The sequence below is a fragment of the Erythrolamprus reginae genome, chromosome 11 (assembly GCF_031021105.1).
Source record: "Erythrolamprus reginae isolate rEryReg1 chromosome 11, rEryReg1.hap1, whole genome shotgun sequence".
NCBI classification, from domain to species: domain Eukaryota; kingdom Metazoa; phylum Chordata; class Lepidosauria; order Squamata; family Dipsadidae; genus Erythrolamprus; species Erythrolamprus reginae.
The window spans coordinates 31786586-31803893 of NC_091960.1; the positions used below are offsets into that span (position 1 = coordinate 31786586).

At 43.6% G+C, this 17308-nt stretch overlaps 1 protein-coding gene across 1 annotated transcript in view; it reads left to right on the forward strand.

Moving 5' to 3' along the window:
- The window catches only part of SELENON (selenoprotein N), a 49166-nt gene extending 41638 nt beyond the window's left edge, over positions 1-7528 (forward strand). Inside the window, exons 8-12 of the mRNA XM_070764244.1 lie at positions 26-208; positions 4072-4177; positions 4436-4548; positions 5733-5831; positions 7216-7528. Coding sequence (XP_070620345.1) covers positions 26-208; positions 4072-4177; positions 4436-4548; positions 5733-5831; positions 7216-7380 — 666 coding nt within the window. The 3' untranslated portion in view covers positions 7381-7528. The remainder of the gene's footprint in view (positions 1-25; positions 209-4071; positions 4178-4435; positions 4549-5732; positions 5832-7215) is intronic.
- The last annotated feature ends 9780 nt before the right edge of the window (positions 7529-17308 follow it).

A 17308-nucleotide genomic window follows, 5' to 3' on the forward strand; every position in this document is an offset into this window, starting at 1 on the left:
GTCTTACGTCCCTGTTACTTCGCAGATGGAGCTGGAGTCTCTGGGACCATCTACCCCTTCAGTGATCCATGATGAAAATGGGAACGTGATTGACAGCAGAGAAGGAGAACCAATTCAGTTTATTTTCGAAGAGATTTCCTGGCAGAGAGAAATAAGCTGGGAAGAAGCTTCTGGCAAACTGGAAGTGGTCATGTATCCATTTAAGAAAGTATGTAAAGAGCTTGACCTCCTCTCAAACGTGATTAAATAATTATATCTGTGCTCTAAGGAATTAAAGTAATACAGCTACGCAGGCCATATACCAGTAGTAAAAGTGACTTAACCTACTAATGAAACAAGCAGCTCTTTGAGCCAAAATTCAGATATATTAAATGTACACAGTACATTTTTTAATGCATGCTTGGGAATACTGGTTGAGGTCCCAGTGGACTCTGGATCTCTTAGAATAAATTGTGTTTTTAATGGCTGTGTCTTCGCTCCGTCCTCTTATCCAAATCCCTGATGCCATGGTGAAAGAGGCAAGCGACAGAAATGTTTCCAAGAGCTTCTTATCGGCAAGGAACACAAAGGCTGCTATGTAACTCAGGAGCTTGAAACAAAGAGTGAATTTATAGCTCAAAATATGAAATGTTAGACACTTCTTGTAACAGTGCTCCCCTCCTCCACTGAGCTAGGGGGGGGGGGGAAATTGCAGGAGAAAATGAAATTAAAAACAAAAGTTGGGGAAACTTGAACAATCGAGTCTTTTTAAGACATTTGTGCATGGTTGGTTCTTAAGTAACACAAGTATTTTTGGCTCAGGGGTTGTTTTGGGCTTTGTGCCATATTGAAGTCCAGATATCTTCAAGTTGCCAAGGTTGGGAAACACTGGAATGGAATATGGAATGGAATATGGAATGGAATATGGAATGGAATATGGAATGGAATATGGAATGGAATATGGAATGGAATAGAACAGAACAGAGAATGGAATGGAATGATAGAAATGATAGGAACAGGACAGAACAGAATAGAATAGAATTTTATTGGCCAAATGTGATTGGACACACAAGACTTTTAAGACATTTGTGCATGGTTGGTTCTTAAGTAACACAAGTATTTTTGGCTCAGGGGTTGTATTGGGCTTTGTGCCATATTGATGGAGCAGTTCCAAAGTGGGTCAGTCAGGACGTGATTTTGGAGTGTGGTTAGGATTTATAGCAGGGGTGAAATGCCCCCGGTTCGCTCGTGCCTGTCATTCATTCATTCATTCACTCATTCATTCATTCATTCATTCATTTATTTATTAGATTTGTATTATAGTTGTCGGAGAGCCAGTCGCAAAGGGAGCGTAAGGCTCCGGCCAGCTGCCTGGAGACCGCCAACGTCCGGTTAGATCCCACAGAGTCAGCCTCCTCAGGGTCCCATCAACCAGACAATGTTGTTTGGCGGGGCCCAGAGGAAGAGCCTTCTCTGTGGGGGGCCCAGCCTTCTGGAATCAGCTCCCCCAAGAGATTTTCGCTGCCCCCACCCTCCTTGCCTTCCGTAAAAGTTTAAAGACTTATTTATGCCGCCAGGCCTGGGGCCATTAGATCTTCCCTGCTGACCAAGGAATGTTTTAGTGTGTCTGCGGAGTGAATGGCAACGAACGTGTTTTAAATTATATTAGAATTTTTTTAAGATTGTCTAGTCATATTAATTGGATTCCAGATGTATTGTTATGTTTTTTGATATGTTGTGAGCCACCCCGAGCCCTCGGAGAGGGGTGGCATACAAATCAAATAAACAAACAAACAAATAAATAAGGGTTCTTTTATTCTCTGTGAATGCGCAAAGCATTATGCGCATGCGCACAGGGTAAAAGAGTGGGCCGAGTGGGTGGGCAGAGCCTCGCGCCCCCTTCGCGACTGGCTCTCTGGTGACTGACAAGCACAGTCAATGGGGGCAGACCAGATTCACTTAACACCTGCATGTTTCACTCAAGAATTGCCGTGATTCGCTTAACAACCTAGCAAAAATCAAACAAAACAGTGGTCAGTGACCCGCTTTGCTTAGCAATGGAAGTTGTGGTCCCAATTATGGTTGAGGCCTACCTTCACAGTATATAGTGGCCAATTAGAAACATTCTATATGCCTTTATTTTGAATACACTATAAAGCCATGATGGCGAACCTGTGGCGAGGCGTTGCCCTATGTCAGCTCCAGCACGCATTCAAAGTGTTGGTTACAATTCAAAGTGTTGGTTATGACCTATAAATCCCTTCATGGCACCGGACCAGATTATCTCAGGGACCGCCTTCTGCTGCACGAATCCCAGCGACCAGTTAGGTCCCACAGAGTGGGTCTTCTCCGGGTCCCGTCAACAATGTCGCTTGGCGGGACCCAGGGGGAGAGCCTTCTCTGTGGCGGCCCCGGCCCTCTGGTTATGACCTATAAATCCCTTCATGGCACCGGACCAGATTATCTCAGGGACCGCCTTCTGCTGCACGAATCCCAGCGACCAGTTAGGTCCCACAGAGTGGGTCTTCTCCGGGTCCCGTCAACAATGTCGCTTGGCGGGACCCGGGGGAGAGCCTTCTCTGTGGTGGCCCCGGCCCTCTGGAACCAACTTCCCCCAGAGATTAGAATTGCTCCCTCGCTCCTAGCCTTTCGTAAGCTTCTTAAAACCCGCCTCTGCCGCCAGGAATGGGGGAACTGAGATACCCTTTCCCCCTAGGCCTTTACAATTTTATGCATGGTATGTCTATATGTATGTTTGGTTTTACAATAAGGGTTTTTAACTGTTTTAATATTGGATTGTCATATGCTGTTTTACTACTGTTGTTAGCCGCCCTGAGTCTACGGAGAGGGGCGGCATACAAATCCAATCCAATAAAATCAAATCAATCAAGCATGGGTGTTCTAGGCAGCTGATTTTCGGCCATGGGGAAAAGGCCCTTTCATCCTACAGGAGCTTTTCTGAAGCCCCGGAGTACAAAAAAACCCACCCAACAGGCAAACCGGAAGTTTTGAAAACGAACTTCCGGTTTGCCCGTTGTGCTATTTTTCACACTCTGGGGCTTCAGGAAGCTTCGCTGAAGGCTCCAGAGTGCAAAAAACAGCACAACAAGCAAACCAGAAGTCGGTTTTTCCGAACTTCCGGTTTGGCCATTTTTTTCAATGTCCCAGGCTTTAGTGAGGTCTATGCACATGAGTAGGGACCGGGGGGGGGGGATTGTGCACATATGCAGGGGCAGCACGGAGGGGGGGATGCACATGTATTATCGGGGGAGGGATTGGGTGTGAGCGCATGTGCTAGCATGTGCGCCTTTTGGCATCATTGCTGTAAAGGATAGAAGGCTTTAACATTACAGTGATCCCTCGAGTTTCGCGATCTCGAGCTTTGCGAAACGCTATATCGCGATTTTTCCACCCGATGACGTCACTCTCTTCCTTCCTTTCTCATCTTTCTTTCTCTCTCTCTTTCTCGATCTTGCTTCTTCCTCTCTCACACTCTCTTCCTCCCTCTCTCATCTCTTTCTTTCCTTCTCTCTCTTTCTCTATCTCTCCCCCTCTTGCTGGCGGGCGGCGGGCGGGCGAGCGGGGGCATCAGTGAGGAGCCGGGGTTTCCCCTTTGCGTGGGCGACTGGGAAACCCCGATCTTCGTCTGCTCGCTGCTGCTGCGCCGAGCAGATCAGCTGCTGGGCGGCCGAAGGAACCTTCCCTGGGTCTTCCCCCTCTTGCTGGTGGGCGGGCGAGCGGCAGGCATCAGCGAGGAGCCGGGGTTTCCCCTTTGCGTGGGCAGCCGGGAAGACCCAGGGAAGGTTCCTTTGGCCGCCCAGCAGCTGATCTGCTCGGTAGCGCAGCAGCAGCGAGGAGCCGAATCGGGTTTCCCCTTTGCGTGGGCGGCGGGGAACGCAAACTCCACCATCTACGCATGCGCGGCCATAGAAAAAAAGGTGCGCATGCGCAGATGGTGTTTTTACTTCCGCAACCCTACATCCCGAAAAATCGATTACCGCGAGGGGTCTTGGAACGGAACTCTTGCGATAATAGAGGGATCACTGTATAGTGTTTGTAACAATAAATACCTGAGCTCATTTTCTTTTTCAGGTTTCCTATTTCCCCTTTACCCAGGCTTTCGAAAAGGCCAAGTCTGAGGGTAAACTTGTTCATTCCATCCTCTTGTGGGGAGCCTTAGATGATCAGTCATGCTGAGGTAAGGGCGGAATTTGACATTGGGGTGGGTTTTTTTTTTTTTAAAGGAGTTTGTCAGGAAGTTCTTTCCCCCTCCCTCAATACCCAAGTCAATGTTTACAACAGAACCAACCTAACACGTATCCCAGGAGATGAAAGTGATAAACAAGATATGAATATTATTACCACTTTACCTAAAGGTTGAGAAATCTGTTCCTAAGCGTTCCTGTGTTTCATCCAAAGATTTCACTAACTTCTTCTGTTGTTCCTCTTTGGGCAGGTTCAGGGCGGACTCTCCGGGAAACAGTCCTGGAAAGTTCGCCCATCCTTGCATTCCTCAATGAGAGTTTCATCAGCACCTGGTCATTGGTGAGGGAGCTGGAAGATTTACAGGTAAGCAGCTCCTGCAATTCCAGAGGAGGTCAAGGTAGAACAGGTAGCTTGAGAAGATAAGGAAGTGACCATATAAGATGTTCTGTCGAGCTCTCTGGTAGACTCCTCCCAAAAATGCCCAGATACAATTTCAGACACACACACGTTTGAAAATTCAAAACAATGTTCATTATAATGAAAATTCACTTAAACCAAGCCTTCTTTTGGTATAGCAAAGAGCACTCGTCTCCAAACAAACTGGTAATTTGTACAAGTCCCTTATCAGTTCTGTGATACTTAGCTTGCAGCTGTGAGGCAATTCACAGTCCTTCTTTTTTCACAAAGTGAAACACACTTTGCCCTGGTTTTGTTTCACAATGGGGAAAAATCAGCACACAAAAGGTCGAAGTCAGCAAGGCAGTCACGAAACACAACGATCAGATAATCCTCCACAATGGCCAAACCCACAGGCTGCTATTTATAGCAGCCTCACTAATCACCACAGCCCCACCCAACCACAGGTGGCCTCATTTTCTTTGATAATAATCTCTCAGTTGTTGTTGCCTATGCATCGCTCTCCGTATGCGTGGCTGTATCATTAACTCTTGTTCTGAATCCAAGGAGGAGCTAGATAATTGATCTCCTTCTGAGCTGTCTGCCCCACTCTCCTCCTCCCTGTCACTCATGTTTTCTTGGTCAGAGGAGCCTTCATCAGCAGATTCCACCGGGGGCAAAACAGGCCTGCAGCATGTGGCTGTCTCCCCCACATCCACAGTCCTTGGGGCCAGAGCTAACCACAACATAAGATGAGCGTTGCTCTTTTAGTAGTAAGTTTATTGATGAATTCGTCTTGCGATCTTGCCAATCCATGCTCTATTAGATCATGACTCCTCTATTCTTATGATGGCGAGATGCGCATCCTGCTGGGATCTATAGCTCAGGAAATTTTATTTTTTTATCATTTCCTCTATTATTTTTCTAATTTCGATCCAAAATTTTCTTTGCTTTTTCACACGCCCACCACATATGAAAATATGCACCATGTGTATTATGATACTTCCAGCATAGCGTCTCATGGTATTTTAAATCTTGTGGCAAGTGTGGACTTTGATCTCATTTTAAATTTAAGGTTTGTTTCTAGTTGAACCCAACAAAGAGCATCTTACTCACACAAGAAACGTTAAAGGCAAATGTCTTTTTCACAGGATAAACAGGACGAGGTCACCAGCAAACTTGCCGACCTTCACCTTGAAAAATACAACTTCCCTGTGGAGATTATGATCTGCCTGCCCAATGGCACTGTGGTAAGATTCCCAATCTCTTGGGTCTTTTCAATCACCTCTTTTGTCGAGCTTGTATTTTTCTAAACCATGGAATCTTTTGCAGTTATTTCGACTTACCTACAATAAGAACTGAGCATCTCATGGACAACTCTGTATCATAGAACAAAATCAAGTTATTTGAAGCGCCTAAAAGAACAGAAAAATATTTTCTAATGGTTATGGAGATTCTCAGTCATCCAGGTCATGATTGTCCCAAAGGTGTTTTTTTCAAGAGGCAATTTTGTTTTTTTTTATTCATTCATTCATTCATTCATTCATTCATTCATTCATTCATTCATTCATCCGATTTTTATGCCGCCCTTCTCCTTAGACTCAGGGCGGCTTACAACATGTTAGCAATAGCACTTCTTAACAGAGCCAGCCTATGGCCCCCACAATCCGGGTCCTCATTTGACCCACCTCGGAAGGGTGGAAGGCTGAGTCAACCTTGAGCTGGTGATGAGATTTGAACCGCTGACCTACAGATCTACAGTCAGCTTCAGTGGCTTGCAGTACAGCACTCTACCTGCTGCGCCACCCCGGCAATGGGACTGTCTGATTATTGTTTTTTCTTTTTTATTTAATTTTAATAATGAAAAAACAAAACAAGACATACAAACAAACTTTCAAATATAAAACGAACACAAAGTGAATCAGCTTAATACGTTAGAATTCTATTTTCAATGGTTCATCTTTTTTCTTAGATGTTAATTCAATTCTTTTTTTCTTTTCTATCCAACTATATAATTTCCCCCAAACTGTGTAGTAGTCTTTATTTTGTTTATTCTGAAATTCGTAGGTTAATTTGCTTAATTTAGCACAATCTAGCATTTTCCTAATCACCATTTCTTCATTTGGTATATTTTCCCTTTTCCAAGTTTGTGCAAACACCAACCTTGCTGATGTTAATATATTATCAAATAGTAATCTTCCTTGCTATGCTGTCCTCTAATTATTCCCAAAAGATACATTTCAGGTTTCATTTCCAATTGATAATTTAACATTTCTTTCAACCAGTTTTGAATCCTAGACCCAATTTTTTTTTGCTTCTGGACATAACCACCAAATATGATAATATGTACCTATGGCAGATTTGCATTTCCATCATTTATTACTTATGTTTGGATGAATTTGGGATGCTGTTAGCCTGTAGCACTGCTGGAGAAGGGTGGCCTAGAAATACAAACAAACAAACAAACTTACTTACTGATTGATTGATTGAATGATTGATTGATTGATTGATTGGAGAATCACCCTTTTTTGTTTAAAGTTATACAAGCAGGCCTCCCGCCACCCAGTGTCTGCTGGGAAAAACAAGAAACATCCTATGGAGTTTGGAACCCGCCTTCCTTATTTTATTTTGCAGGTTCACCACATCAATGCCAACTATTTCCTGGATATTACTTCTATGAAGCCTGAAGAAGTGGAGAGCAGCATCTTCAGTTTCTCCTCCAGTTTTGAAGACCCCTCAACAGCAACCTATCTCCAGTTCTTGAAGGAAGGACTTCAGAAAGCCAAATCCTACCTGTAGCCCCTCCAAAAAAAACCACCCCAGAAGCAAGCAGTCATTCTCCTCTTGATCCAACTCAATAACGACAGTTTCTTGCTTCTCGTGTTTTTGGAGCTCAGGCCTAACACAGTATTGAAAAGCAAATGTATGTAAACAGAAATTTTCCAAACCAGTAAGTGTTCCTTGGAAATACGACGTCTGAAATGACCTGAATAATGTGAAGGAAGCTGCCCTGGATATGGTAAATTAATGGTGGGATTATTTTGGATCTAGGCAAGGTACAGGAGTTCGGGCGACAATATAGCAGAAAAGGTAGAAACAGATTCTAAGGCTGCACTTAGGTACCAGCAGTCTCTTTTTCGACTCCTTTGGTGGGGTTCTCAGTTTAATTTGGTAAGTTGATTCCTGGGTGAGATGCCATTCTTTCTACATCAAACTAATCTATTTTAGAATCCTGATTTTATAGTACAGTAGTACCCCTAGATACGAGCATAATTCGTTCCATAAGGGAGCTTGTATCTCAAGGCAACTCGTATCTGGAACAAGTTGTTTTTCCCCTCCGAGATAACCAAAAGCAAGGATTCTTGCGCCACCTAGTGGACGTATCCCAAATTTGAGCTGGGAAATAGAACAGAAATGTCTCTCCCCTCGTGGCTCGTATCTTGAAATACTCGCATGTAGAGCAGCTCGTATCTAGAGGTACTACTGTATATGGTTTTCAAGAGATGATGTTCAAGGTTCAGCTGTGGATCCAGGAGGACACCTAAGTGGCGAATCCAGGAGGACACCTAAGTGGCGAATCCTATCTGAGGGGTTAAAGTTTCTCGCCCCAGGACGATGGTCGGACAGATCGAATAGTCCTTAGGAGGAAATGCCCAGAGCCACTCCGTCTTTTTCTGGGTTGAGCTTGAGCCTGTTGTTTAACCTGTCACGTTAACTCAAAAGCAAGCCCATGACCTTGAGTGGGTTCACACATTGCCAAAATGGCTTTTGCCTCATATGCAAATTCAACATGCAGCCTATTTTGGCTTAGAAGAGAAGAAAAGATAAGATAAGGGAAGGGACCTTGGAATTCCTCTAGTCCAACCCTCTGTTTAGGCCAGAAACCCTACACCATGTCATACAAATGGTCATCTAACATCTTCTTAAAGACTTCCAGTGTCGGAGCATTCACAACTTCTGGAGGGAAGCTGTTCCACGGATTAATTTTTCTAACTACAGAGTTCCCTCACTTTTCGCGGGGAATGCGTTCCGAGACCGCCCACGAAAGTCGAATATCCGCGAAGTAGAGATGCGGAAGTAAATACAGTGAACCCTCGAGTTTCGCGTCCTCAAGGATCGCGAAAGGGCTATTTCGCTAGTTTTCAACCCGGAAGTAAACTCCACCATCTGCGCATGCGTGCCCTTCCACGCATGCGTAGATGGTGGAGTTTCCCCGCCGGGCAGAGGCTTCCCTGGGTCTTCCCCCTCTTGCCCCGGTAAGACCCCAGCGGCGGTGGGCTGGAGCGCGAGCTTGGGGCACCCTAGCTCCGCTTCCCAGCTGGGAAGCGGAGCCGGCAACAGCGTGGGCGGGCGGGGCGGCGCGCGCGAGCTTGGGGCAGCCTAGCTCCGCTTCCCAGCTGGGGAGCGAAGCCGGGGTTTCCCCCAGCAACGCGCGCGCGCTTGGAGAACCCCCGGCTTCGCTCCCCAGCTGGGAAGCGGCCCCAGCAACGCGCGCGCGCTTGGGGAACCCCCGGCTTCGCTCCCCAGCTGGGAAGCGGCCCCAGCAACGCGCGCGCACTTGGGGAACCCCCGGCTTCGCTCCCCAGCTGGGAAGCGGCCCCAGCAACGCGCGCGCGCTTGGGGAACCCCCGGCTTTGCTCCCCAGCTGGGAAGCGGCCCCAGCAACGCGCGCGCGCTTGGGGAAACCCCCGGCTTCGCTCCCCAGCTGGGGAGCGGCCCCAGCAACGCGCGCGCGCTTGGGGAAACCCCAGATCCGCTCCCCAGCTGGGGAGTGGCCCCGCGCGCGCGCTTGGAGAACCCCTGGCTTCGCTCCCCAGGAAACCCCAGGCGCGAGCAACGGGGTGGGCGGGCGAAGGGCGGGCGGCGGTGGAAGTAAAAACACCATCTGCACATGCGCAGATGGTGTTTTTACTTCCGCACCGCTACTTCGCGAAAAATCGATCATCGCTTGGGGTCCTGGAACGGAACCCTCGCGATGATCGAGGGTTCACTGTACACTATTTTTTGGCTATGAACAGTGCCACAAGCCTTCCCTTAACACTTTAAACCCCTAAATTGCAATTGTTCATTCCCTTAGCAACCATTCAGATTATTACTCACCATGTTTATTTATTAAAGTTTATTTTAAAAAATATTTATTAAAGGCAGACGAAAGTTTGGCGATGACATATGACGTCATTGGGTGGGAAAAACCGTGGTATAGGGGTGGCATACAAATCCAATAAATAAATAAATAAATAAATAAATAAATAAATAAATAAATAAATAAAAAAACCGTTGTATAGACTTTTCGCGAAGTTCGAACCCGTGAAAATTGAGGGAACACTATCAGGAAATTTCTCCTTAGTTGCTTCTCTCCTTGATTAATTTCCACCCATTGCTTCTTGTTCTGCCCTCAGGTACTGTGGAGAATAGTTTGACTCCCTCTTCTTTGTGGCAACCCCTGAGATATTGGAACACTTGTTCAGCAAACCATAGATCAACAATGTGAGAACTCAGCCTATATGTCTAAGCATTATTTGTTTAACCCATGTGTTAAAGTGGAGCTTAGATTTTTAATAATTATCACTCAAGCTATTATTGGTACTAACAGTTGTTTCCAACAATAGCTGGTGCCACTTTCATGTATTATTTTTTTTTTAAATGTATGCTGTTATGTTCAGCGACACAGAAATCCCACAGGTGCGTCAGTATTATACTTAATTTGTGTTAATTTGTGCATGTTAGTATAATGTGGAGCTTTATTAAGTCGTTTTTTCTTTGCAAAAGTAAAGGCAGTAGCCAAAGTAGCAACTAATTTTATGCTACTGCAAATTAGAGGGAGCCTTATTTTAGCGCACAGGGCTGCTGTCATGCTTTAATGCATAAGAAACAGAAGGGAGCAGGTTCACCTTAATTCTGTAAATCCAAAGAGGGTGGCTTTTTTTTTTACCTGGATAAGGTTCACACCTGGCCTTTGAATGGAATATTGGGAGCTGCATTCCTTAAAGGAGAGCAAAACTAAGATAAAAACCACATTTTATTTTACATTTCAGTGTCATTACTATTAAATGTAGGTGCTTGGGGAAAGCCATGTTAATTACATTTAATTTAAAAGAGCTTAGGGAATCCTGTGTTAAGAATTCACATAAAAATTCCCATTTAGCAATAATGTTTGAAAATTGGAGGGGGGGGGGCTACAGACAAGGTTTTAAGCCAGGGGTCCTCAAGCTTTTTAAACAGGGGACCAATTCACATTCCTTTAGACTGTTGAGGGCCCCCCGACCAGTGGGTGGGCATGCCTGGAGGGATCATGTGACTGGGGAGGCAAGGCTAGGTGGTCATTTGACTGGGCGGGCATGGACAAATTGAGTACGATTGGGCAGCAATGAATGAATGAATAAATGCATAAATCGTATCAGGAAAGACTTCATGAACTCAATCTGTATAGTCTGGAGGACAGAAGGAAAAGGGGGGACATGATCGAAACATTTAAATATGTTAAAGGGTTAAATAAGGTCCAGGAGGGAAGTGCTTTTAATAGGAAAGTGAACACAAGAACAAGGGGACAAAATCTGAAGTTAGTTGGGGGAAAGATCAAAAGCAACATGAGAAAATATTATTTTACTGAAAGAGTAGTAGATCCTTGGAACAAACTTCCAGCAGACGTGGTAGATAAATCCACAGTAACTGAATTTAAACATGCCTGGGATAAACATATATCCATCCTAAGATAAAATACAGGAAATAGTATAAGGGCAGACTAGATGGACCATGAGGTCTTTTTCTGCCGTCAGTGTTCTATGTTTCTATGAATGAATGAATGAATGAATGAATAAATAAATGAATAAATAAATAAATAAATAAATAAAATTAGCAGTCCATTAAATAATACACACAAATTAAACTTTAATTTGTTATGCTCCTGGGGTGGAAAGCAAGTTAGTGAAGGGATGTGGCTGCCTTGGGGTATGGGTGTGGCACTCTCCATGTGCATGCGTGATATGGGTGGGTCAGCCTCATGGTCCCACACGGGCCCGATTAATAGCTTCAGCGGAGTTTGAGGGGCCCTGTTTTAAGCCCTAGGCACCATCAGTTTGTGCATCTCTTCTGCAAAGAAACATTCCTGAAATCTAAGATGTTTTAGAAGCCTTCAGAAAGAATTATTATTGTTTTTTTTAATTATTATTATTATTTATTAAATTTGTATGCTGCCCCTCTCCGTAGACTAGGGGCGGCTCACAACACTAGTGGCAAAGCAACGTAATACAAATCTAATCATTTAAACTAAAAACCCATAATTTAAAAACAGGCACACAACACACCATACATAAACAATATAGGCCTGGGGAAGTTATTTCAGTTTCCCCATGCCAAACATTTGTGCAGATTGCCAAGCACTCAAGTCGTCTCTCCAAGACCTTGTGTTTTATGCAGAGTTAAGGCAAGAGAATTGAGTAGACATTTAGGCTGGCTTTACTCCAGGAAATTCTGCCTCCTTTGTACAGTCATCACCACACCCCAATATTAGAAAAACAATTTTTTAAAAAAAAATACTTTAATTTCCCTGATTCTTTCTCCTGCTTGAATGCATGAAACTGGCTTATATTAAGAGACAGATTGTGGGTTCTCTTTGTTCCAAGTCCCATGAACAAAAGTCAGAGGTTTCAATTCAATTCTCAGCATCTCCAGATAAGACCCGAAAAGCTGCTGCCTGAAATACTGGGAGCCATTAACTGCTGTCAGTTGTTACATTTAACCACAGTTAACTGAATCTTAGTCTGTACACCACATGCACACTAAGCCAGTGTTTCCCAACCTTGGCAACTTGAAGATACAGTGATACCTTGTCTTACAAACTTAATTGGTTCCGGGACGAGGTTCTTAAGGTGAAAAGTTTGTAAGACAAAACAATGTTTCCCATAGGAATCAATGGAAAAGCGATTAATGCGTGCAAGCCCAAAATTCACCCCTTTTGCCAGCCGAAGCGCCCGTTTTTGCACTGCTGGGATTCTCCTGAGGCTCCCGTCCATGGGAAACCCCACCTCCGGACCTCTGTGTTTTTGAGATGCTGCAGGGGAATCCCAGGAGGGGAATTCCAGCATCAGAAAAATGAGCACTTTGCCGGCAACGGAAGTCCGGAGGTGGGGTTTCCCAGGAAAGGGAGCCTCAGTGAAATCGCAGCATCGCAAAAACACCGAAGTTCTCGAAACCCCACCTCCGGACCTCTGTGTTTTTGCAATGCTGCGATTTCCCTGAGGCTCCCCTCGCTGGGAAACCCCACCTCCAGACTTCCGTTGCCAGCGAAGCGCCTGTTTTTACGCTGCTGTGATTCCCCTGCAGCATCACAAAACACGGAAGTCCGGAGGTGGGGTTTCCCATGAAGGGGAGCCTCATGGGAATTCCAGCAGTACAAAAACGGGTGCATCGCTGGCAATGGAAGTCCGGAGGTGGGGCATCCCAGCAGCGGCGGTGGGTTTGTAAGGTGAAAATAGTTTGTACGAAGAGGCAAAAAAATCTTAAACCCCGGGTTTGTATCTTGAAAAGTTTGTATGACAAGGCGTTTGTAAGACGAGGTATCACTGTACCAGATTAAAGTGAGCCAATAAAGTGAGCTAAATGGCAGGGTTTTTTTATATTTCTGTGTACACAAAACAACATTAATAGACCAAAATCTGAATAATTCTCTTATTTTCCTACCCAAGATTCATTATATGTAGATATTTCTGACTAAATCTGGAATTTGGGGACAAAGAAAATGGACATTTACTTCTGTTGGATGTTGGTGAGGATTGTGTAAACTTTAAAGCAAGGGTGTCCAGCTTTGGCGATTCTAAGATCTGTGACCTTTAACTCCCAGAATTCCCCGCCCAGTCATGCTGGATGAGGAATTCTGGGAGTTGAAGTCCCCAAGTCTTAAAGTTTGCCAAGGTTGAAGACCCTTGTTTCAGAGGTACCTGCTAGAAGATGTCTTTCACACTACTTCAAAACAGAACGTAGAGACTTGATCATATATCTGTTCCAGTGGTGTGTTGCTGCCGATTCGGACCGATTTGCCCGAACTGGTAGTGGAAATTGGCCCCCGCTCGTTGAACCGGGAACGATGGCCAGCTGGCCATGCCCCCCAAAGGGTCACTTCCCCAACATGATGTAGGGGAAAACGTAAAACACTCACATCCTATTCGATGCAAACCGGTAGGGAAGGTAAATGGAACCTACCCCTGGTCTGTACGGATTTAGGGGTAGTGATTTCTGACAGTCTCAAAATGGGTGAGCAGTGTGGTCGGGCAGTAGGAAAAGCAAGTAGGATGCTTGGCTGCATAGCTAGAGGTATAACAAGCAGGAAGAGGGAGATTGTGATCCCCTTATATAGAGCGCTGGTGAGACCACATTTGGAATACTGTGTTCAGTTCTGGAGACCTCACCTACAAAAAGATATTGACAAAATTGAACGGGTCCAAAGATGGGCTACAAGAATGCTGGAAGGTCTTAAACATAAAACCTATCAGGAAAGACTTAATGAACTCAATCTGTAGAGTCTGGAGGACAGAAGGAAAAGGGGGGACATGATCGAAACATTTAAATATATTAAAGGGTTAAATAAGGTTCAGGAGGGAAGTGTTTTCAATAGGAAAGTGAACACAAGAACAAGGGGACACAATCTGAAGTTAGTTGGGGGAAAGATCAAAAGCAACATGAGAAAATATTATTTTACTGAAAGAGTAGTAGATCCTTGGAACAAACTTCCAGCAGACGTGGTTGGTCAATCCACAGTAACTGAATTTAAACATGCCTGGGATAAACATATATCCATTGTAAGATAAAATACAGGAAATAGTGTAAGGGCAGACTAGATGGATCATGAGGCCTTTTTCTGCCGTCAGTCTTCTATGTTTCTATGTTTCTATTTTGTCACATCATGTACAACTCGGCACTTACAAAGGCTGTGCAAGGTTTCATATTCTTGGAAACTTCTGTACATTTTCTGCCTCATCCTATGATGTTATCCTACGAATTTGATCCGGATTTGCTGTGGCTTGTGCAGGCATAAAGGCAAATGAGTTATTGAAAACAACTAATGGAGTTCTTGTAAAAGCACCTTCTCTGTAGAACGTTATTTAAGGCTGCCAACTTGTATTGGAACCAAGAATAAGTTCCACCGAGCTCAGAGGGATTTATTTTGGAATCCCTGTGGAAAAGAAAACACCAGTGGGCATTTTAGGTATAATCATTTCATTCGTTCTATTTTTGATCCCTGGATTTCTTAACCAAATTAGAAAAAAAAAAAGCTAGGCCTTTTCTATTTATCTTATCACTATAAACAGATTTTTATAGGTATTTTGATAACTATAGAGAGAAGAAAATGAATAAGTTGGTTTCTCTCCTTGCTCCTCTGTTCTTTGTGAAGGCCTGATCTTAAATCTAGGATGGGTCAGGCTTGATGTCCGACAGTTGATTGCAGGGGGAGGGGGGATGTTTTATCATTCTTCCCTTCATTTTTAAACTATTCTTTTAAAGATTTTTATTTTATTTTTGCTAAGTGTTTCTTTGTTTAAGGTGGTTTAGTGTAAAATACAAACTTGTTTGCATTCCTTCTGTTTAACTGCCTTTCCCTACTTAATGTCTTTTGTGGTTTTTGGTAATCTTGAGAGTTATAAGGTAGTCCTCAACTTATGACTGCAGTTGAGAAAAGAATTTCTGTGGCTAAGCAAGGCAGCTGTTAAGTGAGTTGTGCCCCATTTTATGACCTGTTCACCATGGCTGTTAAGTGAATCACTGCAGTTGTTAAACGAAACATGCAGTCCTTAAGTGAATTAAGTTTCCCCCATTGTCTTTGCTTGTCGGAAACTGCCTGGAAAGAATGCAAGATTCCCAGAAGCTACAACTGTCATAAATATTCACCAGTTCCTAGCGCCTAAAGTTTGATCACATAACACTGGGAAAGTTGCCATGGTTGTGCAGTACGTGTGAAGACCAGTTGTATAGATTAGATTAGATTACATTTATTGGATTTATATGCCGCCCCTTTCCGTAGACTTGGGGCAGCTCACAACAATGGTAAACAAAACATAGTAACAAATCTAATATTTCACAATCTAAATTACAGTTTTAAGTTAAAAAAATCCAAAAGAGCCCCAATATATAAAAAACAAGCACACAATCGAATCATACACAAAAACTACATGGGCAAGGGGGAGATGTTTCAATTCCCCCATGCCTGACGGCAGAGGTGGGTTTTAAGGAGTTTCCGAAAGGCAAGGAGGGTGGGGGCAATCCTAATCTCTGGGGGGAGCTGGTTCCAGAGGGTCGGAGCCGCCACAGAGAAGGCTCTTCCCCTGGGTCCCACCAGACGACATTGTTTAGTCGACGGGACCCGGAGAAGACCCACTCTGTGGGACCTAACTGGTCGCTGGGATTTGTACGGCAGATGGCGGTCCCGGAGATATTCTGGCCCGATGCCATGAAGGGCTTTATAGGTCATAACCAACACTTTGAATTATGACCAGAAATTGATCGGCAACCAATGCAGACTGTGGAGTGTTGGAGTAACATGGGCATATTTAGAGAAGCCCATGATTGCTCTCGCAGCTGCATTCTGCATGATCTGAAGTTTCTGAACATTCTTCAAAGGTAGCACCTTTGAATGGTCACTAAACAAATACGTTGTAAGTTGAGGACTACTTATCTTCGTTAACTACCTATATCTTCAAGAATGATTAGATGAATAACACTGAGAATGCTTTGGATCTAATCAGTGTTGCTATTCATAAAATTATATTAGAATAACTGCACTGGACAGATTTTTAAACAATGGTTATCAGGGGTCTGTAGAACAAGTTGAGGTCAGTCTTTCAGAGACTCTGCGAATATTCAAACAGACTATTTTTTTTTAGTTAGAAAACTTTAGCTTCAAAGCACCCCTGTTATCGAATACTGAAAAAATATTAAGAGGGAAAAATCAGGAAAGACAATTAAGCGATGGTCAATGTATTTTTAAACAACTTTTTTTAATAAAAAAAATTAACTTGCTCATAATTCATGTAGAAACACAGCCTTTGGGTTTCTTTGAATTCCAAGAATGTTACATTCATTTTGAAACTGAACTCATGTATTTGGGTATAGGATCTTAATTTCAAACCTCAGTTATTAAATTTGCAATTTCACATATTCAATTATAAACAGTATCACTCAGTTGAACCAGTGTTACGGTAAACCATCATCAATATATTCTTATATAAAATGTTGACAACATGGCTGTTTGTAGCAGCAAAGATCATTCTTTTGTAATAATAAAAATTGGGAAAACCAAATGTGTTTTTGTATTTGGTGCCAGGGCAATACACTGTATGTTTGAAAAGTAAAAAGTAAATGGTCGAATGAACCTGGAATTAATCTGTAAGTGGAATACTGAAATGGGCAGCATATTTTCTATAGGCTGGTGAGAAGAGTTAAGTTTTAAAAAGTGTCTTTTGTATATATACGGAGGCTACTTTTTTTTTTTTTTTGCAGTAATTAATTGCAAAGTTGGCAGTAGATCAAAACAGGGTTTTCAAACTACTGTATTTCAGGCCACAGAACCTGTTACTAAGAAATAAATTTCCCTGAACCCTTTAGCAAAGTTCTAGTAAAACTGGTGTCCCCCCTCCCCACCTTTATTTAGCCGCCCCGAGTCTACGGAGAGGGGCGGCATACAAATCTAAATAATAAATAATAAATAAATAAATATTATTATTGTTATCTTTCATAG